A 22,513-nucleotide genomic window follows, 5' to 3' on the forward strand; every position below is an offset into this window, starting at 1 on the left:
TAAAAAATAAAAACGAAAATAACAACCGAAACGGAGGAAAATATTTTATAAATCCCCGAGCGAAAAACCGCACTAAATAAATTAATTAACTACATGAAAAACGGCGCAGACAGCCGCACAGACAAAAGGACATGTATGAAGTTTTCTGCCTGAAGTTGCAGGCAGGGGGGAATAAAATGGCAAGGATAAAACCCATGGATATGCCCACGCATATATAGCACTAGATCTAGACCATAAAGCGTGCTTGTTGTTGTTATTATTATTGTTGTTGTTTATGCATGTGTGTGTGTGTGTGTGTGTTTTAGACAAGGTTCTACAAGCAGCTTTTAGAGTTGTGCCATTGCCTTTGGGGCAAATGAACGGCAACAACAGTGGCAAAAGGGCAAAGGGATGGCAAATGGGTTTGAGATGCTCTTTGGTATTTATACATATGTTTATTAAAAAGCGCAAAAGTTGCCTTAAAGGATATGTATGCACATGAATGGCTTTTGTGTCGACGCGCAACAACAGCTACCGCAAAATCCTTAAGCCAAAAGCCATGCAAACAAAAATAAACGAGAGGCCTTTCGGCCATATCCGATGTTTTATATTAATATAAAATAAAAATAAAAAAACACCATTTAATTGCAGGCCAAATTCTGCACGAAATCGGATGTTTGGTCCTTTGCCGTTACCCTTTGGGAGATATTGACATTCGCCCGAGAGCAGCCCTATGAGCACATGACAGATGCGAATGTTATTGAAAACATTGGACATATCTATCAGGACGATAAAATGCATGTGAGTAGCAAAGCTAACTCTCGGCTTGAGTGCCACATACATGTACATACATATACATATATATCCATCTATATTATATAAACATGTGTATTTGCAGGAACTTTTGCCAATGCCACTCAACTGTCCGCGCGAAATTTACGATCTCATGTGCGAATGCTGGCAACGCAACGAATCAAGTCGCCCCAATTTCCGGGAAATACATTTGTTTTTGCAGCGCAAGAATTTAGGTTTTAAGCCCAACACCCAAACACTGATGTATTAAAAATGTGAAGAAAAAATACACAGAAAACCAGAAATACACGCGATTTTAGCAAACATTTGAAATACATATATATCAAATATTATATGGTACATTTAAATTGAAACTACACAACAAAATATAAATAAAATAAAACAATGCGAATTTAATGTATTTAAATGAAAAATGCATTTAAAATTAAATGATATGTAGGCAAAAATTCGGATAGTCGTATTGCAGAGTGCTCTAACCAAAAGATAACCAATGATAACTCATAAAGAGTCGAATTTCAATGAATAATGTTTCAAAATACAAATTTGTATTAAAAGAAAAAACTTACCTGTTGAAATCCCGAAACTTTAACACATCAAATTTATGTTATCCGTTTGTCTTATTAATGTATGCAATTAAAAACATTCCGAAACTGTTCCAAACACTCTGAAACTGAATATGAATCGTTTATTAGACAGTATTTTTATTGAAATTGTATTTTTTGGCGATTTTGAAGTGAAATCAAAAGGGATTGAAGAGATTTTGGACTTAATCCTGGTGAAAACATACTATTAATATATGCACATTAATTCCTTAACCAACACTGATTCCAACATTAGTTTCCTAACCAACACTGAAGCAACTTTACGTTTATTGGAAACCCTTTATGACTGAATTAACTAAGCACTGGCAAAAAAGTACTATATAATAAACTTGTATTCATTTTAATATCATTTCCAACATGAGTTTAATCTATATAATGTAAACTGAAACTCCATTCCAACCAATTTTTAGTAGCATACTTACGGGAGTCTAAGGCATTTCATATAAGATTCATATTGCAATCTTAGACATCGAAAGCTGTTCCCAATAAAGGAAAAAAAACTCTGATCTAATAAAAAAATGCACTTTTGGTTAGGGCACCATGCAATTTATCGTAGTATAATATCTATAAGTGATTCATTGGTCAAACACAGGAGATGCTTAGAATTAGCCTAGATTTAAGTTCGTTTTCAAGTCAATAGCTTAAGTTTTTTGCATTCAGCATATTGATAATAGTATTGTAAATATATATTTTAACCGATCATACACAATTGTTTCGACATATGATAGGAATAAGTATTTGTAGTACTGTGCGCGTATTCTATGAAATAGAATCTAAAATGTAAACATTGACATATGTGTGTACCTATCGCTCCTCCACCTGAACGCTCTCTATCTAATAATTTTGCTTTAAATGTATATACCTATAGAAAGAACTCTATATATTTATATAAACGTAGTTCTATGCAATCCCCATCTCTCTATCAACTAAAACTCAAAATTGAATTTTGATGGATAAAGAAAATGAAGAAAAGAATCCAAAACCTGCGTATAATTTTGACAATAAATGTTTGAGCAACTGAATATTAGAATTTCAATTTATGCTAAATGCTTCTAGAACCGTCTACTAGAGAAGTGTTCTATATAAAACCCATATGCTAAGCGTAAATATTCACAGCTTAAGTAAAAATTTTAATTTCAAGTCAAAGCTCGAACTTCGAATCATGACAAAGTCAATTAGACGCATATCAAAATATTTCTTTAATTCAGGCTTTAACATAATGAACTACCATAAATTTTGTTTTGAAATCAATAAAAAAACATTTTACTGTGCCTTTTCCTCGCTTTGATTTCATATACCAACATATAAATGGAAACTAAATTAATTGCTAATTTGGCAGTTTGTGTTTTATGAATAAGCTTTAAAGAGGTTTCGCTGTAGCAACAAAATACTTGAAAATATATACTTAAAACCATAGAAACAAATATTTCGAGTTCGGCAGACCGAATCTCAAATGGCTTTCCAAGCGATTGAAACATCTCAAAATTGTAATGAACATCTTGGAGAGCGCATTTTGAAAAAACATTCGTAATTGTGCAATTGATTTAATTAAAAACTTGTTTCGTAAAGAACTTCAATCATAAATGCTGATTTTGCATTGTAGACTTACATACTGCAACTAAAACTATTATTAAGCGAATGCATATTAAAAAAAAAATCATTATTTAAAAAAAAGCTATCAAAACTAAAAGTAAAAAACAGTTTCAATTGCAACGAATCAAGACACAGTTAATTATATTCACATACTAATTTCAAGGCATTCAAAAAAATTAAATCAAAAATAAAAAAAAGGATTTAAAAATGTAGAAAAAAACAAAGAAAAACGTTGAGCACAATCATGTTGAATAAAAGTTTTAAAATTTAAGTGCATTGAAAATGGCAAAAATGAAAAGCATCAAACAAAGAAGAAGAAAAATAAGAAATTACAAATATTTAGCTTAAGCCCAACTTGCAGCTAATAACAAAAACATAATGACATACAAATCCTAAGTACACAAAATGCGAAAATAAAATGAAAATACAAAAAAATAAAAAATACTACATTTCTAGCGAGCACATTTTTCGGGCGCATTTCCCTGCTCCAAGGGTGGTTGGGCGGAGCACACAAAGCCAAATGGCAAAACTAAATGAGACTTTGAGCCGCTGCGTGCAGGCCAAACAGCTGAGGCTTGGCTCTGATACTTGGCCCCACAGAGACACGGCCAACCTGCTTGGCAGTGCGAGGGGCGGCACTGCGGCAGCTACTGGCAAATTAAATAACATCAAATACAAATCCGCTGCAAATCCGAAGGCCAACTAGAATATAATAAACTTATTAATTCAAATTGCTCGACGGAACGCAGCCAGCAGCGACCTGCACAGACTTTGGGCCAGCAGCTAGCGGCCGGGTCATCTTTGTCGCATTGTTAAATCCTGGAAAACATCTGTGACTCTCGGAGCTCAATTACAGACAGATTTTCCTGTCTGCCATGCCCAGCGCCTTTGCTTTTCCGGTTGCTGTTGCTAGTCGGAGGTGTACATTAACTAGGGATGAGCGCGTGAGCGCGATGAGGTAACGTGATTCACGAACTTTGATGTGAATTAAGTACACTTTCGGTTATTTTTGCAGTTGCTTAGAAGTCTACAATGCTAAATTTGGCAACTATAGCTTTAAAACTCTGGGAGACATAGTTTTAAGCAGCCTGACGCGGACATAAACGGGTTGAATGTTTAAATTGTTTAGTCTCTACCTTTATAGCAGCGAAAAAATTGGGTATAGACAAACAGAAAGGCAGTCAGACGGACAGCAAAACGAATTTAAAAATATGTGCATAAAAATCGTATAAGTTATAAAAATATGAAAAAGAGAAAATACCAACAAATTGCAAGTAATTGAGCGCGAGAAAGTCAAAATACAAAATACAAATGTCCATCTCTAGCTCCCACACGCTGATCCTAACGGAACTTACAGAGATTTTTATCGCAACTTTTTTGCTCAGCTTCTTCAAATGCGCTCGGGCATTGTTGTTGCTTGCTTGTGCTGTATGTGTGCGTGTGGGTATGTGTGTGTGTGTGTCTTCCCCACTGAGCTTGGCAGGTTACGTAATTATTGTTGCGGTTTTGCAGCACTTTGTGCGGAAATTAAGATTTGGTGAATTCGACTGCTAATTGGAAAATATGGGCGCAGTAGAAATGCTGAGCTAAGGCCCGCAAGTGCTACTTTAATTTAAAGTAACATTTCCAATGCAATCGAAATCAATAAGTTATTATTTGAAGCAGGCCCTCGGGCTCAACTCACTTTTGCTGGCGTCTCACGGGGATGAGGCTGGGGGGACTGGGACTCGGATTGGCCGGGCTGGGTTGCCGCTTATTTGAGTTGGTTTTCTTTTAAGGCTTGCGAAAACAAAATCCCAGACGCAATCTTTGATTTTATTGTAAGCAAACGAAAACAAAGCACACGCAAAAAGAACAAATAGCATCAGTGCCATTGCCGGCAGCAACAAATGCGCTCAGAGATTTTCGTTGGGTTAGAAAAGCAAAAACAACAACAAGCCAAAGGCCTCAAGGCGAACGAATGAAAGGAGAAAAGGCATAGAGGCAAAAGTGTCTGCGGGAGCCCCACTGCAAATTGGCAAAGTGCGTAAAGCATTTTGAATAGGCTGTGCATTCCAGCATATGTTTTAGTTTGATTAATATTGTTACCCTTACATATTTAAGTATATATTCACATTTGCGACACTAAACACAATTTAAATAAAAACTACACCACACACTAAAAAAAAAAAAAAAAAAATTGGCAACTCATTCTTTATTTTGGCGGGCTTCGATAACTTCGCGAGCGCGATCCACACAGAGCCAAAACCTATCGATTAAAAAGATATAAGTCGCCTATCGATATTATTTTTACATTCTTGAATTAATCAGAACGTAAATAAAAGCAACATAATTTTACAGAAAATAAAAACATTTGTGAGCTTTACCAACTTGAGACACATAAAATTCAAATTTAATATGTTTAAAACCCATAAAGCTGGGATATACAGTGCAAGCCATAAAAATGCAGACGATGTCAGTGGGTAACGTTAAAGCCGTTGCACAGCCTGCTGCACACCTTGGGGACATGAAGTCATCAACTGCGACGCCGCCACTCCTCAGACCCCTGCCCCTACTACAACACTCCGGCGTGAACCGGCTCTGGCTGCTTTCTTGTGGGTGCTGATCAGGAAAAAATAGCCCACTGCACCTTGAGGATTTTCTTTTTATGTTTATTATTTTCTTTGCCCCGCCTGTATATCTGGGTTTGTGTGCGTGTGTGGAGTTAACCACGTGGCTGGCACCCTTCGCCAATTCGACGCGCTAGTTTTACACCCTTGTGCCTCACCCCTTAAGGAACGCATGGGCAAGCCGCAAACGAAACATGTTGCGTTTTTTATGTGGCCTACTAGATGCCGGGGTTAGGGGTTGAGTTGGCTGCTGTCTTAGGTCATCAATAATGGCGCAAACATGCATTAAAGACGCTTGCTTTACATTAAGACGAAGCGGCTTATTGAAATTGGTACACAACCTGAGCCCTTTTTCTCCCTTTTTATTACTACTGAGAAAGGGGACTTGAGCTCTCTGGGGACTCACTACTTTCAATAAAAGTTGTTTGTATTTTGTGGACCGTCTTTTTTTCTGTGTGGTGCAGACTTATCCTATTTCGCTAATATAAATATACGGAGGTTGTATTTTTTGTGCACTGTCATTTTGAATGTAACTATGCCGCTGCAGTTGACAGTGCTAACGCAATATGGAGACTGTTAACGCACGGCGCACTCTGTTAACGTAAGTATCGACTTGCCACCACAGCAGAGTCAATCGAAAGATTATCTACTGGGGCAACACTGGTGTGACGAGACCCATTGTGCATTTTTTCTAAATTAAAATGGCATATGCAAGCCAAAAATTTGTTAAATAAAGTGCTGTACGGTGTACAAAATTGATTGCAGGTATGCTGCAATTAAATTAAAGAACAGAAACGCTGTTTTTCAAGCATCAACGTAGCAGGTTTTCTGCATGAAAAACTATGCGCGTGTGAGTGAAATTCCAACAATGCGCAGGGAACAAGCTGGCTAAAATTTCTTTATGCAAAGCGTACGCAACAAAAAAAGAAGCTAACGATCAAGCAACGCGAAGGCCAGGAAAAAATTATACCTGGTTGCATGTTGTGTATGTGTGGCGGCGGCTATACAAAAAAAAGTGCGTATAATTAGCGAGTGCAGCAACAAGCGTTGTACATACATACATATACATATAATTTTAAGACGGCCCACATCAAATCATTGAACTGTACAAGCACGCCCATATTTAGTGTATGTGTGAAACACCAGATTTGCTTGCGTGTATGAGTGAGCCAGTGTATGCGTTGGACAGTGTTTATTTATTACACTTTGATTTTGCAATAAGTTGCTCTTGTTGCTTATCCAGCGAACGGAAGTCGTCGCCTACAATTTTCGTGTTTTCATTTTATTATATTACACATACACACACACACACAAAAAAACAATCAAACACGCATACATACATACACATGCATATATACCCACACGCTTTTACAGTTGCCGTCGGCGGCGGCGGCGGCGTCGGCGTCAGCAGCGCAGACTCAATTGCATGAGAATTTTTTTTATTTCTCTTCGTGTTTTTGTTTTACATTTTGTTTTGTGGTCGTCGGCGCGCAGCGTTGACTTAATTTATTGGCAGCATTGTTGCTGTTGCGCCTGCTGAAAATGAAAGTGTGTTAGTATGTATGTGTGCATGTATGTACTGCAAATTGCGAGCCCAGCGAAACAAAAGCAAAATACAAACAAACAAACAAAATTAACCAATAAAATCTCACAGCAGTTTTTTCTATGAGATTTAAGAGATTTCATTTTTTGTTGCTTAATTAGGTGAATTTTGCTCGAAACAGAAAGCCTTGTTGTGCTTTTTTGTAACAGTTACAATATTAAAAAAGTAATAATAGTTGAAAATATGCCTATTTATAGTTCTATATAACTAGTTTACATTAATTATTTTAGCTCAACGTTAACTAGAGTTGACTAGAGCAAAATACACTAGTGTCCGCATAATACAGTGGTGGCTACACTAATAGGAAAACACACTTTTTTGTGCAAAAATCAGTTAAATATTTATAATAGGTTTTTATGGATAAAATCAATTAAATTTTTGTATAAAATACTAACTTATACATAAATAATGCTTTAAAAAACGCGAATTCACATTTGTTTATATTTTTAAATTAATTTCTATATTATTTAAACACGTCAAATGCCAGATTTGCTACGCCCCCGCGCCGTTTCCCCCTCAACGTAAAAAATCTAGAAACATATTTAAACCGTAGTTAATTTTAATGTTTATTATTCCTTTTCAGCTTTATCACAAGGTCTAAAGTTCAGCACATATCACCCAACTGATTGGCATGCCGTAGCTGCAGTAGCAGTAGCAGCAGCAGCAGCATTAGCAGCGCCTTAATGGATCCATATCATCATATCAGACATCATGTGAGTGTCATCTTGAATCTTGTATAGTGCATTGTATGTCCATTAAGAACTTCCTTTTGATCGTATGCTGTTTGTCTCTTTCCTTGCAGTATCCACCCACTAGCACAGCCAGCTCAACGGTGGTTGGCAGCGGCACCACCGGCTCAATAAATCGACCAGAATTGCATCAAAAATGCAATCGTGGCTCGCACTCGAGTGACACAAGTTCAGCGTACAGCGGCAGCGATACAATGGCCTCTGTCTATGGATCATCGCTGGAGGCCGAGGAGATTGATCTCTCCGGCCTCGTTGAGTCTGTGGTGGACTCCGATGAGGAGGATCTTGCCGAGAGCATGGATGTGAGTTGGTCATATCGAACAAAATAGAATAATCCTTAAATGAATCTGCAATCGATTCAACTTGATTGAGTTTTGTGTTTGCTTTTGCTAATGTTGTGTCCGGTCTCCACAGAGCCTCAATGTACGTGATGCCGTACGAGATTGTCTCGAGAAGGATCCGTCGGAGCGCAGCGAAGATGACGTGGAAATACTGCTGGAGTTCACGCAGGGCCTCAAGGCATTCACAAACATAACGCTGGCGGTGCGACGCGCCCTCTGCTCCGTGATGGTGTTCGCTGTGGTCGATAAGGCCGGCACAGTGGTCATGTCCGATGGCGAGGAGCTGGATTCCTGGTCGGTGCTAATCAATGGCGCCGTCGAAATCGAGCATGCGAATGGCACACGCGAAGAGCTCCAAATGGGCGATTCCTTTGGCATATTGCCCACAATGGATAAGTTATATCATCGCGGCGTGATGCGCACCAAATGCGATGATTGTCAATTTGTGTGCATCACACAAACCGATTACTATCGCATACAGCATCAGGGCGAGGAGAATACGCGCAGGCATGAGGATGAACAGGGACGCATTGTCATGGTCACCGAACTGCGCTCCATTGGCGGCAGCGGTGCGGAGAGCGCAACCACAACAGGCAGCGGCTCGGCAGCCACTGCACATTTAAATACAAAGCGCGGTCATGTGGTAATCAGAGGCACACCTGAGCGACTGCTGCAGCAGCTTGTCGAGGAGAACTCGATGACAGATCCGACATACGTGGAGGATTTCCTGCTAACGCATCGCATTTTCATACACAACCCGCAAGAGGTGACCAGAAAGCTATTGCACTGGTTCGATCTGGAGCAACTGGATATGCACAAAACCCAAGAGTTGCGCGATCGTGTTACCCGCGTCGTGCTGCTCTGGGTGAACAATCATTTCACAGATTTTGAGGCTGACCACGAAATGATGGAGTTCCTGGAGATCTTTGAGGCTGGCCTGGAAAGCAAAAAGCTGCTTAGTCAGCTCCGTTTGCTGCACATCGCGTGTGCAGCCAAAGCGCGCATGCGCAGTTGCATTTTAACGCGCTCTTCACGCGACGAACCACTAAATTTCCAAATCATTGGCGGCTACGAGCTGCGCGGCGTGGCTGCAGCTACTGGCAATGCCTCGGTAGGCATTTACATATCGCACGTGGAGCCAGGCTCGAAGGCTCAGGATGTGGGCCTCAAGCGTGGCGATCAGATACACGAGGTTAATGGCCAATCGTTGGATCATGTGACCAGCAAGCGTGCGCTGGAACTACTCACGGGCACCACGCATTTAAGCATTCAGGTGAAAAGCAATTTGCTGGGCTTCAAGGAAATTATGCAGGCACTGGAGCATGGCAGCGGCAGCAGCTCGGCAGGCGGTGGCATCAGCTCCACGGGCAGCGGCAACGGCAGCTTTAAAAGTTTGCGCAGTCCACGGCGCATTTGCGCCAACGATATTGCCAAGCTGCATGGACGCAGCGACAGCACCACCGAGGAGCTAACCAATCGTGCGCACATGGTGCGCCTGAGTTCCGTGGACATGCTACTGGATCAGCCGGACTGTGCGCCACCTCAGACGCCGCCGGTGAGTGCGGGCAGCGGCAATATGGCTTCTAATTTTATGCAACAATTGCTGCAAAGCGTCAATTCTAATTCGGCCAAAAAGTGCAGCGCTGAGGACAGCAAACCAGGGGGCTTCATGACGCTGGCACCCAAGCGACGACTGCAGAAAGCCTTAGCCAAAATGAATCTACTCAACAAACAGCAGCAGCCGCACGTAGGCGGCAGCCTGAACGACAGCTCCGACACGCTGCTCAATGAGCCGCAGTCCAAGGCAAAACTATCGGCCGCCAGTTCTGGCAGCAGCAGCTGCCATTCCACAAATGGTGTCTGCACCACCACCGGACGCCTCTATCAATCGCAGTCTAATCCGGATCTGAGCAGTCTCAATTATGACAATAGCGGCGAGCCAAGCGCCACGCTGCAAGTCAACTATTTGCAGGCGCACTTGCATCGCCCCTCCGCTGCCAGCACACTCACAAGCAGCTCAATGCTGCCGCCCGACTATCCGGAGCATGTGCTCAAGGTGTACAAATCGGATCAGACATGCAAATATGTGCTCATCTACAAGGAGACGACGGCGCACGAGGTGGTCATGCTGACGCTCCAGGAGTTTGGCATACACGATCCCAGCTCGAACTTTTCGCTGTGTGAGGTGAGCGTCGGGGAAGGCGGCATGGTAAAGCAGCGTCGTTTGCCCGACCAGCTGCAGAATCTGGCGGAGCGCATCAGCTTTGCGGCACGCTATTATCTCAAGCTAAACGACAGCACCGAGCCGCTTGTGCCGGACGAACTGGCCTTGGAGCTGGTGCGCGAGTCGGGCGTGCATTTCCTACAGCTCAATGCCTACGAGCTGGCCATACAGTTAACGCTGCAAGATTTTGCCAACTTTCGCCAAATCGAGTCCACGGAATACATTGATGAGCTGTTCGAGCTGCAGTCCAAATACGGTGTGCCCATGCTGAGCAAGTTCTCCGAGCTGGTGAATCGCGAAATGTTTTGGGTGGTCAGCGAAATCTGTGCCGAACACAACATAGTGCGTCGCATGAAGATCGTGAAGCAGTTCATCAAGATTGCGCGCCACTGCAAGGAGTGCCGCAATTTCAACTCCATGTTTGCCATCATTTCGGGTCTGGGCCATGGCGCCGTGTCGCGCCTGCGCCTGACCTGGGAGAAGCTGCCCTCGAAGTACCAGCGTTTGTTCAATGATCTGCAGGACCTGATGGATCCGTCACGCAACATGTCCAAATACAGGCAACTGGTCTCCGCAGAGCTGCTCGCCCAGCATCCCATCATACCCTTCTATCCGATTGTCAAAAAGGATCTAACCTTCATACATCTGGGCAATGATACGCGCGTGGATGGCTTGATTAATTTCGAAAAACTGCGCATGCTGTCCAAGGAGGTGCGTCTGCTGACGCACATGTGCAGCTCACCATATGATTTGCTGGCCATATTGGAGCTGAAGGGTCAAACGCCCTCGAATGCGCTCTTCTCGCTCAATCAGATGTCCGCCTCGCAGAGCAATGCAGCTGCCGGCACGGTAATTGCTGCCAACGCTGGACAGGCTACGATCAAGCGGCGCAAGAAATCGACGGCGGCTCCGAATCCCAAAAAAATGTTCGAGGAGGCGCAAATGGTGCGCCGCGTCAAGGCCTACTTGAACAGTCTCAAAATACTAAGTGATGAGGATCTGCTGCACAGGCTCTCGCTCGAATGTGAGCCACCGCATGGCTCCACCTATTCGGGCAGCATTTCGCATGGTAACAGCTCGCATCGCAGCGCAGGCAGCGGCAGTATTGGTGGCACCGGCGGCGGCGGCGGCACTGGCACCGGCAGCATCAATGCCGGCGGCGATCAGCTCAGCATTTATTCGCACACCAGCTCCAGTTCGGCGCCAAACTCATCGCTGTCGCTGCGCAAGCGACATCCCAGTTCACCGACGCTCTCCACAACCAGCTCGACGAGCTCCACCAGCGATCATCAGCGTCAGCGCCAGCAGCTGCACAATAATGGACCCAAATTTGGTACTGCCTCGCCGCAGGCGGTCAAAAAAATGCTCTCCCTGTCCGAATCCTCAAAGATACGCCCGCATCAGCCATTCGTGCCGCGTCACAGCTCTGCGCTGCCTGGCGTCATCCCGCCGCTGCATCATTTGCATGCAGCGCATGGCTTCAGCACGCCGGCCGTCAGTGGAGGAGGCGTGGTTGCAGCTGCTGCTGTCTCAGCGGGCGTGGCCAATGCACAGTGTACGCCCAGTCCCAGTCCGTGTGCCCATCGACGCTTGGCATCTGGAGGTAAGCATCAGACAAATATCAATTACTTAATCCACGGCCTGTTGGATTAGCGTTCCGGGAAAGTGCTGGCAGATAATGATGCAAATCGTTTGTGAAAATCCGTAATGCATATACTGAAAGTTCTTGGGAAAAACAATCGTCTGGTGGTTTTAAGAAGAAAATATAATAAAATAGGCGCTCAGTATTTAAACCAAAAATCACGCTCATTAGCATGAAGTTAGGCTCAGAGATAATAGGAATTCATTAAGTTTTGTTTTACTGTAAAACAAAAACAACTTTAAATAGTTCGCGTAATTAAATCTATCTCGTGTGCCCGCTTTTCCACAGCTGTGAGACAGTTCGTGCATCATTAATCAACCTATTAATTTGCTTCTATTTTGTTTTTCAGGCAACATAATGCCGACACGTGCGATACACGAGCGTTCCCATTCGGATACGCCCGCCCCGCCGCCGCCTTTGCCCTCCGTGGATCTATCGCTGGAGAGCAGCAGTGTGACGACATTTCGCGACTTGCCGCTGCGCAAATCCGTGACTTCCGGTAAGTAAAACGGGTCAAGCTCTTTGATATAAAGTCGCCCACGTCATAAACTAAACGCTTAGCGCTGCCTACTAAAACCTAGGTTCCATTCTAGCTCATAGTTAATAATAGTGCTTAATTGTAGCTTAATTTTAGTTAGCCTCTAGCTAAAAATCGTTAGTTGCGCCTAAGTATACCCCGCTCCTTGCTTGCAATTTGGCCGACTTTTTGTTTATATATATTGGTGGTTGGTTATCGCTGCTTCGGCATTTGGTTGTTGGTCTCTCACATTGCTTTATACACACACACACGCAAATACACACCCACACACACCACACACAGACTGTGGCACACTTTTAGCTACTTTTACTCTACTCTCATCGCCACAAACAAACACCCAACAGGTTCAGTTTCATCGTGTGACAGCGGACATGGCTCCTACGCCCAGCAGCAGCAGCCGCACCATCAACAACACCACTTGACATACCAACAGCAACAACAACAACAACAGCAGCAGCAGCAAATAGCACATAATGAACCGTCGCCACCCGTTTACACGGCTGCCGATTGCCGTCTCTTGCAGCAAATTTCAAACAATGCCGTCACGCGGAACTTGAATAGTCCCTGCCAGAGCACCAGCACACCACCCAGCACACCCACACCACCACCACCAACACTACAGCAACAACAAATACAACAACAACTAGCACCACCACCGCCACCAACAGCTGCTTCCATACAGCCACCACAGCTTCCTGCACCGCCAGCGCCCTATTTGCATATGCGCAGCCACCAGCAATTGCAGCAAATACAACAACAATTGGCCATGCCGCCACCACCGCCACCGGTCTACACCAGCAGCCTATACAATCATCATCATAGCAATGCCACAAGCAGACACCTGAACCACATGCATGGTAAGTCGAGTCGAGTCGAGCCGAGCTGAGCAGAGACTGGAAACGCTGACCACCAAAGCAGCGGCAAATGCAACGCAAGAGCAACTGGGGCATGAGATTTAGGATACGATTCAATAGCATATATGTATAGAAGGCCTGGGTGAAGGACGTGCCATGCGTCTATATATATATATATCGCCCCCTCTCTTTACTGAGACTACTTCGACATTATTATAATTATAAGTATATTAGTTAAATACGAGAGTCATTCATGTACTCACTTAATTGTTGGCCCATAAAAAACTATTGATATCCAACAAGTTTCTTACAAAGCAGTTGTGATAATTTATCAGAATTTGGGAGCTATTAAAATAGTAAGAAATGGATAGGCAGGATTAAAACATAAACCTAGCCTTATTTAGTAACTACATTTGATCGGATATATAAAATAAATAATATAAAAATACTTATCCGTAATATGTGATATATGTATTTATTAACTTGATCAAACAATTCACTAAATTAATTCATCATATAACATTGTTCTTCTGCAGGTGGTCCGCCAAATTTTATGGATAGCACCAAGTGTACCATATGCCCCATGCCACCCATGAATCAATAAGAATCAAACTGTGCTGTTTTAACTACTAAATGTTAATTTAATTAGTTGTGAGTACAATAACAATTCAGCCCAATTGCAAATAATAACTAATTGTACTCTCTATCTTGCAGCATATATAAATATATATACGCCAAAATTTGTTAATGGTTGTGGTTTCCATGTCACCGGCAAGAAACACAAGTTCACACATTACATGATATACACATACACACGCATCTATATACAATTGTGGCACACCCATTGATGGATGAGATGTTGCCCCCCAAAAAAAACGCACACACAAACATGTGCGTATTCCATTTATAATTTCTATCCGTTAACGTTCGAATACCCAACTGTCACGTATTCTTAGATAAGTTTAGTTATGCTTTATGTTTTAAGTGGCTTACGATTAATTTTAATTTAGCACAATTCTTTGTAAACATTTTCCACAAAAACTTACTCAAAAAACAAAAAACAAAAAAGGAATAAGGAATCATCCACAAGTTGTTGCCTTCTCATCATGCATCAAAAGAAACACGTCTGCAGGCAGACCAAACCAGCAGACCTAATCAAAAACATTTGCAATCAAAAAACTATTTTGAAGACTTTCAGTCGGCATAAAAAAAAACGAAATAATGATAAATTTGCCCAGCACAACAGTAATAATAACAAATGTAACAATAATAATAATGATAATAATGTAAAGAAAGAGACGCGGCCGACTCAATCTATTGTATTCCATTTATGTATACCTTAGCTCTATATATATATATACATATATACAAGTTAGTTTTATCTATACATACACATACGTATACATATGCAAAGTAATGATAAAACCTTCGCTCCGATTCCAAATATTTAGTTTGTAAGCCGAGAGATTTTTTCGAATATTTTTCAAGCGTTGTATTTACTATTATTTACTCTACACATAAAAGACAAATGCAACTTATGTAAAAACAAAAACAAAAAAGAAAAACCCAACCCAAGAACAAGAAAAGACAAACCTAGACAAGAAATATGAAAGTACAAGCAAATCGAAACCAACCAGAAACAAGAACAAGTAAACAAAAACCTGAGACTTGAACATCAACATAATATACATGTAATAATAATATGAATAATTTTTTTGTAAACATATTCTTCTCGCACGTTAAGGACTCCAATATTTTTGTGTGTGTATATATATATGCGATTGCCTGTTATATACATAAATATACATAATATGAATATATATACATGCGACTATATACAAGAAATCTCTACATATATATTTATATATCTATATATATATATATACAAACCTGAACAAAGTGCAGCCCAACTAGCTTAATTTTTGTGCAGCATCAATTTAAGTTTCGCTTCTAGAAATTCAACAAAACAAAAAACAAAAAAGAAAAAAAAAACAAATCAAAGCTCTATATGTTTAATGTATACTTGTGCTCTTTTATGTTTAAGTTAAGATATTTTGCTTTTTATGGCTTAAAAGAAAATTAAATGTAAAGAAACAAAATATTTGTGCTTATTCGCTCGAATTCAATTTAAATTAAAGTAAAAATCTCATTAAATGTTACTGCGCTTAAACGCGAATTTGAATGCTCTTTTCTAAAGTCGGGAAGATCTAAATAAAAATTAAGTTTCATTAATTCCAATGGATCTAATAGATTAAAGATATCAAGTTGAGAATTGCTTCTGATATTTTTACTTAGTTAACCTTTCAGTTTTATTTAATATTTAATTTTTTTCTATTCTTTTCAAATCACGTTATTAAATTTATCATTTGATAATTTCCAGCTTTAGAAAAGAGCAAAAGCCTGAAGAAACCCAAAACAAAAAAAAAATGCGCAATAAATTAAAATGTAATATTAACTTGCTTCTAAATAAAAAATATTTACAAATCATTTTAATTAAAAACTTTATGTAATTCATTTAAGCTTCAAATTGCATGTGTATTATATATATGTCATATATATGTATAATATATTAAAAAGATTTCTTTGGAAAAACAACAAAAATACATACAGTATTTAAAAGCTAAAAAGAAAACGCCGAATTTTTGATTGAAATTGTATAATTTTTTATTGCTTTGCGTTGCGTTATGCATATCAATTGGTTCATTAAAAAGAATGTATAAATAATTTGGCTTTAAACCTAAGCACTATGATTAATACAAAATTTGTTTTGCATTGGGTGGAGCGCTTAAATTTTGGTAACAAATTCTGAATCTTAAGCATACAAATTTAGGATCACAAAGTAATTTGACAAAATGATCATAGTATGGTGGTTTATAGCTGCCCCATATTGGAAAAATCGTGGTACTTATTATTACATGAAAAATATGAAACCAAGTCTTTGTGGTTACCCAAAAGTTGTTCGTTTTCTTTTCTCTCTCGTTATTCATAAGGTTAAACTTAAATGAGAAATACTATTGGAGCAAGTGATTTAGTTTAGATTAACCGCGTGCGCTTCAGATAGGTTATGAGCAGATTATATATAAACTTATATTGCGCTAGCGATGGTATAATGCTGTCCCGCTGATGTCGCAGCTGTCCAATGACGCGCGGTATGTCCAAGTCCTTCACGAGATGAAACATAAATTACTCTCTTCCATTTATTTCTCAAATATATTTGGAGCTCACCTCATTGTGATCCAGCGTATAGAGTAATAGATCAGCCGTCAGTGTAACACCCGAACGTCCGCCACCTTCCAGGCAGTGTATGAGCACCGGCGGATTTGTGTTGTGTCCACGTGGCACCTCGTGCGTGGATGCCAATCTAACCGAATTGAGTTCCTCAAGAAAGTCGAGAAAGTGATTGACATCACGTGGACAATTCTGCTCCGCCCAGTCAGCGTATTGCAGATGCCACACGGATCGATAGCGACGCGATGGTGCATGATACAAACGCAATTTGCTTGTGGTGCAGCGATCTGTGGTTTGTGAGAATTCCTGATACACCTGGAACTGCAAGCAAAAATCAACTTGGTCAGTTCCTGCCAGCTGCTGCATTTGCTGGGCTACTTACATGTCCAAACTCCATGCCCTCCTGACTGCTGAGCGGTATGTAGCTGATATCCTCCGTCAGCTGCACCACCAGGTAAACATCCGCCTCCCACACGCACTGCCAGAAGATGCGCATCGTTTGCGACTCCTGCGGTGATTGGGCTACAATATAAAATCGCTGCTTCGTGCCGACGGTGGCCTACAAATTAAAAAAAACTTGGGTCATGGTTAAGATCTCATTAAACAAATTGAAAAAACACACCGATATATATGAAGCATTCACATAGCCATGGCGATTGTCCATTGATGGCGTCAGACGCACGCGGTTATCATCATATGGCAGAAAATTGGGATCATGATTCTTAAGTTCGTTCTCCTCCAGCAGCGCACAGTCGTATTGCGCGTGCTCACGTCTCTTCGGTATGCGCTCGAACTCCATAAAGAGCTGGGCATCCTGCAGTTTATCGTTCAATATCTGGCACTGCAAGATCAATTCAAATATCATATTAATTTTTACAATCTTAAGAATTCTTATCAATACATTTACCAATTTATCCTTTGAATACTGCCCCGATATGGGCTGCGGCTTGCTAACACCCGTCGACCAACGATGCGGCAGATTGAGATCGTCCTGGGCCAGCTTCATTTTCGTTGCCAGCTTGGCATGTTGAGCGGCTGTGCTGGCCTTCTCTCTGCCGAGCGTGGCAGACTTTTGTTTATCGGGCGTTTTGCTGCGCGACAAAATGTTCCAGCGCCGGCGACGCTTCACATCCTTGCTGGCCGACGAGGAGCCGGTGGTGTCCAGCGTGGAGTTGAACATGGAAGACGTGGACGCAGATGTATTGGCTGACAGATTCATGGCACTGAATTGCTGATGCAACAACGAGTCGCCCGCCGGCGATATCACATCCACCGTGGACTTGTTCAGGCTGGCCGACGAGCGATGCTGACGCGGCGGCGCCGTGGCACCAATGGCGGGCGCTGCGCTGGCGGCTCGTGCCGCACGCTGCGGTGCCTGTGGCTCCAGGAACTGCAGCTCCGTGCTGGCCGCACGATCGGCGCCGTATTTCTTAATATTCCTGGTAATCTCATCGTCCGCCTGAGCATTGACAGTCAGCGTAACCACATTGTTGTTGCTGTTGTTCTTCTTATTGGAGTTGGCATGCCGTGCAGCGGGCACGGGCGCCACGCCCGGCGGCGCAGATTGTATGGAGGAGGCCCGTTGCCGCATGGCATCCGCATTGGCATTGCCGCCGCCGCCGCTGCCACCGCTGGCACGTTGCGGCAGCGGCACATTCTCATAGATGGGCTCAATGGAGCCGTTCATGGCGCTGCGCTGCAAAGGCGTCGGCGTCGTAGCCGCCGGCTGTGGACTGCTCGCCGGCGGTGGTGCCGAGCTGCGATAACCGCTGGGCGGCAGAGTGGGTGAGCTGCAGGAGGAATATCCGAAAATTAATTGAATTGAATGAGGAAATGGTTTCGAATTACCTCTGGACGGCTGCTGCTGCGGCGGCGGCCTGACTCATCGCCGACTGACGCAGCTGGGACATAATGGACGGCTGCTCCTCGATCATGTTGAGGTTCTCGAAGGTGCCATGTGGCGGCAGATACGGTTGCGAGTGGCCCATGTGGCCAATGTACGGATACTGATGCAGCATTGTGGCGCCCGAGGATGTGGGCACATTACCGCCGGCGCCATGGACACCGCCTGCAGCGCCGGCCAAGGCCACAAACTGGCCGCCGTTAAGCAGATTGCGATTGGACACCAGATCGGGCGATGAGCCGGACACATAATTGCGATAACCCTGCAGCGAACGCGGCGTGGCCACAGCCAAATCCGGCGTAGACGAGGAGCTCAGCCGATTCACCGGATACGGCGGCGGCGCCTTGTGCCGCATCATGTGCATGCGCTGCGACAGCTCCAAATAGGCAGCCGGCTGCTGCTGCTGCTGTTGCTGTGTCTGATAGAAATTGAGATGATGATGATGTGCGTGCAATGCAGCCGCCGGCTGCGCCACATCCGGATATCGGTGCGCCGCCGTCAAATGATGGCCAAACATCAGGCTCTCGCCATAGACGGCCGGATTGTGGACATCGGGCTGGGAGCCCGCATAGTAGGCGGCCGCATTGCCGGGCGTCGCCAGCGCCAGGGCCACATTGTGCAGATCGGCGGAGGGCGTGCGATACTTGAGCTGTACGGCCGTCTCGTAGTCCGGTGCGGGTCGATAGGTGGGCAGCATGGCCTTGAGGCGTTCCCGTTCGTGTGTGTCCGTGCTGCTGTTGTTGTTGTTGCTGCCGTTGCCGTTGTTGTTGTTGTTGTGATGCAACATGCTGTTGCTGCTGTGCAAATTGTTGTTGCTCAAATCCAAACAGCTACTGCTCTGGCCCAGCAGCTGGCTGTGACTGGCCGCCAGCGAAATATTGGACGAGAGCAGCTGCTGTTGCTGCTGCTGTTGTTGTTGTTGCTGATGCTGCTGCAACTGTTGCTGCTGCTGTTGTTGTTGCAATTGTTGCTGCTGCTGCTGCTGCAACTGTTGCTGCTCCGCGGCCGCCACGTAATCGTACTCCACATAGCCCACACTATCGCCACCCAGTGTGTGCCCATTGCTGCTCTCCATGTCGGCGCCAACGCTGCTGCCCAAGCTGGAGGGCGTGTCCGTGTCTATGTAGCGCTTGAAGAACTTGTGCTGCATGATGCACAGCTTCCAGAAGTAGCGTGCAATGTCCGCCTCGCTGAAGATGAAGCTGCCCACAATACTGCCGTCGCCGTCGAGCTTGTTCTGCTCGATTTTGATGGTGCGCTTGTCAATGGTCACCGTGTGGAACTCCTTCCAGGGGAAATACTGTCTGCCGTTGTCCGCATTCACAACCATGCCATTGATAGCCAAGCCGAGCAGCAGATCATTGCCCAGCGTATCCTTGGCCGGGAAGCGCTCCTCGCCATAGCCATCCAGCTGCTGGCAGCATTGTATATACATCTCCTCCGCCTGGCTCTGATTCAGATGCGCCAGGCCCGCATGCTGCTGCAGCACCTCCATGATCAGGCCGTCCAGCATGCTGTCGTCGTTGGCCAGGCCCTGCATATTGCGCGGCAGCACCAGCGACTTCTTCAGGTAGTCCTTGGACTGCTTGTCGCCCTGATAGCTGTCATACTCCGCCTGGCGGCAGTAGAGCGCCAGCAGGATGGCCGTGCGTATATCGCAGGCGATGCGCCCCTCGTAGATGTCGCTCTTCAGCTGGAGGAAGTAATAGAAGCGTGTCGCCTCGTCGTTCAGATGCCGCACACCCGTCGTCACATAATGGCGCACACGCAAATACATCTTGTTGTCCGCTCCATATTTGACCAGCTGGCGACTGAGCGAACGCTCCAGGTCCAGCCATTTGTATTCGTCCTCCTTGTCCTTGACCAAGTAGCGCAGTCCAAAGAATTCCGGCTGCTGGATATACAGACGCTGGCACACATTATCCAGGCACTCCTGGCCCTTGCTCTCCGAGCTGATGGTGCAGTCGACGGTGCTCGAGGTATCTGGCAAGTAAGAGACACACATACATAACTATATAATGGATAAAACGTGCGCAGATAAGCCCCGAGACCATAACGGCGGCAACAACAACGCTTGGCAACACAGCACGCGCAAATATGCTAATGTACACACAGATATTTTTTGTTGTCTAATCGTTTTTTCTTTGGTTTTTGTTTTTTTTGGATTGCCCTATACGTTTTTATTGAGCCACAACGGAAATCGTTGGGGTATCTTTTTGTTTACAGCGCGCACACTGTTAATTAACAGTGCGCGCCTGTTGACAATATGACACTTGCTTAAAGTGGGGGATGCAAGCATTCATTCCATTGATTAATCAAAATATATAAATCAATTACTGGCACAGACTAGCATGTGCTATAAACCCAGATTTATTATAATTGAAGTTTTACTTCAGTTGCCCGTTTAGGCACATGTCATTTTAGCACAAGGCAAATATGTCGCTGTCAACTGTTAACAGGCGGCGCCTGTTAACTGCCTAACAGTGGCGCAACAAGTCAAATAGGAAAAAAAATGCCGTATTTGTTGTTGCTATCTTTGATTTGTTTTGACAAAAAGCGAATTCCAAAAAACTGGTCATAACGAAAGCCGTCGTCGTCGACGTCGTCGCCGTTGCTGTTGCCAAGATAAACGCACGGCTTATCTGCCGTTGTTGGCCTTATAAAAATAACACACACAATTATGTGTTTCCAATTAAAAACGCGAAAATGAGTAAATAAATCAACAAGTGTAAAAAGCCTGACGGCAGCTGCGTTTCTTGTTGCTTGTTGCTGTTAACGGCGACTCATAGACTCGTGCAATTGAAAACTTGTACACTTGTGAGGGGTGCCGTTGTTATTGATAGTCTTCTTCTTTCCCTTGTTCTTGTTGCTGTTGTTGCTGATACGCCCCCACACACGCACACACACACACACACACACACACACTCACCTAGCAAATGATGCACATTTATAACAAATAAATTTTTGGACGTCACATTATATTGTCGACATTTTTTAAAGAATTTCAAAGGCATTTCCGTGCCGTTGTGTGTTTGGAACTATACGCAAGACACGCTGCTGCTGTTGCTGCTGCTGTGGGCTTTGGCTGAGGTGTTGCTGTTGTTGGCCAGCAGGTACCAACGACATTTGCATGTAAATTACACAATTGGATTTTGTTGGTTGTTGATATTTTCAAGCTGTTTGTGTACAGCTTGTAAGGCACTTTGAATCGAACACAGTTGTGTACACGTTAAGCATTAAAATTAAATAATTAAAAGTTATTTAAAGTCGTTGCAAAAAATAAATAAAAAAAGAGTTAACAGAAAAACTAAAACGAAAGAGTAGTTTGGTAGTGGTATCGAATATGCGACTGAGTACAATGGCTTGCAGTTAGAGATGTGCGATACACCCGATTTTAACAGCTTGCTGTTAAGTTTGCGTGAGTATTATACGTGTTAACCGTGAACACCAACCATATAAAGCAATACAATGCAATGCATTGTATGGTTAGTGCCGTGAATAAAGTGAAGGAAAATCAATACAGATGTATTTTAGTTCTAAATAGATTTAATGTATTCAGCATAAATTATGCATTGACATTTATGAATAATTTCATTTAATAGGCGTTTTGGTGAAACTGTTAACAATACACCTGTTACCTTAACTTTACTCTAACAGAATAGTTACTCCACAAGCATCAGCGTTTTGCTCGTTCTCTTACGATCTGCATACTCAGCTTAGCTGAGTAAGTTTCGTTAAGTGTGCTCACTGAACGACTATCCAGCGATGAACGGCAGCAGAACCACTTGAGTAACAATAACAACAGTATCGCTTTGTTCAGGCTGCCGATCGGACG

At 43.3% G+C, this 22,513-nt stretch overlaps 3 protein-coding genes across 7 annotated transcripts in view; 2 read left to right on the forward strand and 1 right to left on the reverse strand.

The window, feature by feature from the left end:
* Positions 1–1,134, forward strand: part of LOC115759338 (discoidin domain-containing receptor 2) — a 101,511-nt gene extending 100,377 nt beyond the window's left edge. Inside the window, exons 15-16 of the mRNA XM_030700257.1 lie at positions 631–780; positions 878–1,134. Coding sequence (XP_030556117.1) covers positions 631–780; positions 878–1,042 — 315 coding nt within the window. The 3' untranslated portion in view covers positions 1,043–1,134. The remainder of the gene's footprint in view (positions 1–630; positions 781–877) is intronic.
* Positions 1,135–6,283: 5,149 nt separating this feature from the next.
* On the forward strand, positions 6,284–15,360 carry LOC115758667 (rap guanine nucleotide exchange factor 2). 5 transcript variants are annotated; one of them, XM_030699408.1, is made up of 9 exons: positions 6,316–6,361; positions 6,420–6,611; positions 7,783–7,912; positions 8,002–8,250; positions 8,363–12,116; positions 12,505–12,654; positions 13,038–13,550; positions 14,084–14,198; positions 14,262–15,360. In XM_030699408.1, the coding sequence occupies exons 3-8, from the start codon at positions 7,883–7,885 to the stop codon at positions 14,149–14,151; spliced, it is 4,764 nt and encodes a 1,587-aa protein (XP_030555268.1). In that variant the 5' UTR covers positions 6,316–6,361; positions 6,420–6,611; positions 7,783–7,882; the 3' UTR covers positions 14,152–14,198; positions 14,262–15,360. The 5 variants fall into 5 exon arrangements, with proteins under 5 accessions (XP_030555266.1, XP_030555267.1, XP_030555270.1 ...); XM_030699406.1 differs by having other exon boundaries at positions 6,284–6,611; XM_030699407.1 differs by having other exon boundaries at positions 6,284–6,446.
* Positions 15,361–16,208: 848 nt separating this feature from the next.
* Positions 16,209–21,944, reverse strand: LOC115758785 (tyrosine-protein phosphatase non-receptor type 21). The gene is made up of 7 exons (XM_030699556.1): positions 21,608–21,944; positions 18,624–20,661; positions 17,683–18,565; positions 17,398–17,616; positions 17,158–17,334; positions 16,773–17,096; positions 16,209–16,709 (listed from the first exon to the last, which is right to left on the reverse strand). Exons 1-7 carry the CDS (start codon positions 21,690–21,692, stop codon positions 16,581–16,583), a joined length of 3,855 nt encoding a protein of 1,284 aa, XP_030555416.1. The 5' UTR covers positions 21,693–21,944; the 3' UTR covers positions 16,209–16,580.
* Between the last annotated feature and the right edge of the window lie 569 nt (positions 21,945–22,513).

Source organism: Drosophila novamexicana, unplaced genomic scaffold (assembly GCF_003285875.2).
Source record: "Drosophila novamexicana strain 15010-1031.04,08,12 unplaced genomic scaffold, DnovRS2.1 tig00000193-arrow-pilon, whole genome shotgun sequence".
Lineage (NCBI taxonomy): Eukaryota > Metazoa > Arthropoda > Insecta > Diptera > Drosophilidae > Drosophila > Drosophila novamexicana.

What these genes read in the sequence shown, in the direction of transcription:
- LOC115758667 (XM_030699406.1), top strand. Translation starts at nt 7,883, where the DNA reads ATGGATCCATATCATCATATCAGACATCAT. An exon ending in ATCTTGCCGAGAGCATGGAT is followed by an intron (nt 8,251 to 8,362) that starts GTGAGTTGGTCA and finishes CGGTCTCCACAG; the next exon opens with AGCCTCAATGTACGTGATGC. An exon ending in GCGCAAATCCGTGACTTCCG is followed by an intron (nt 12,655 to 13,037) that starts GTAAGTAAAACG and finishes AACACCCAACAG; the next exon opens with GTTCAGTTTCATCGTGTGAC.
- LOC115758785 (XM_030699556.1), bottom strand. Translation starts at nt 21,692, where the DNA reads ATGCCTTTGAAATTCTTTAAAAAATGTCGACAATATAATGTGACGTCC. An exon ending in GCAGCAGCAGCCGTCCAGAG is followed by an intron (nt 18,566 to 18,623) that starts GTAATTCGAAAC and finishes TTCCTCCTGCAG; the next exon opens with CTCACCCACTCTGCCGCCCA. An exon ending in AGTATTCAAAGGATAAATTG is followed by an intron (nt 17,617 to 17,682) that starts GTAAATGTATTG and finishes TTGATCTTGCAG; the next exon opens with TGCCAGATATTGAACGATAA.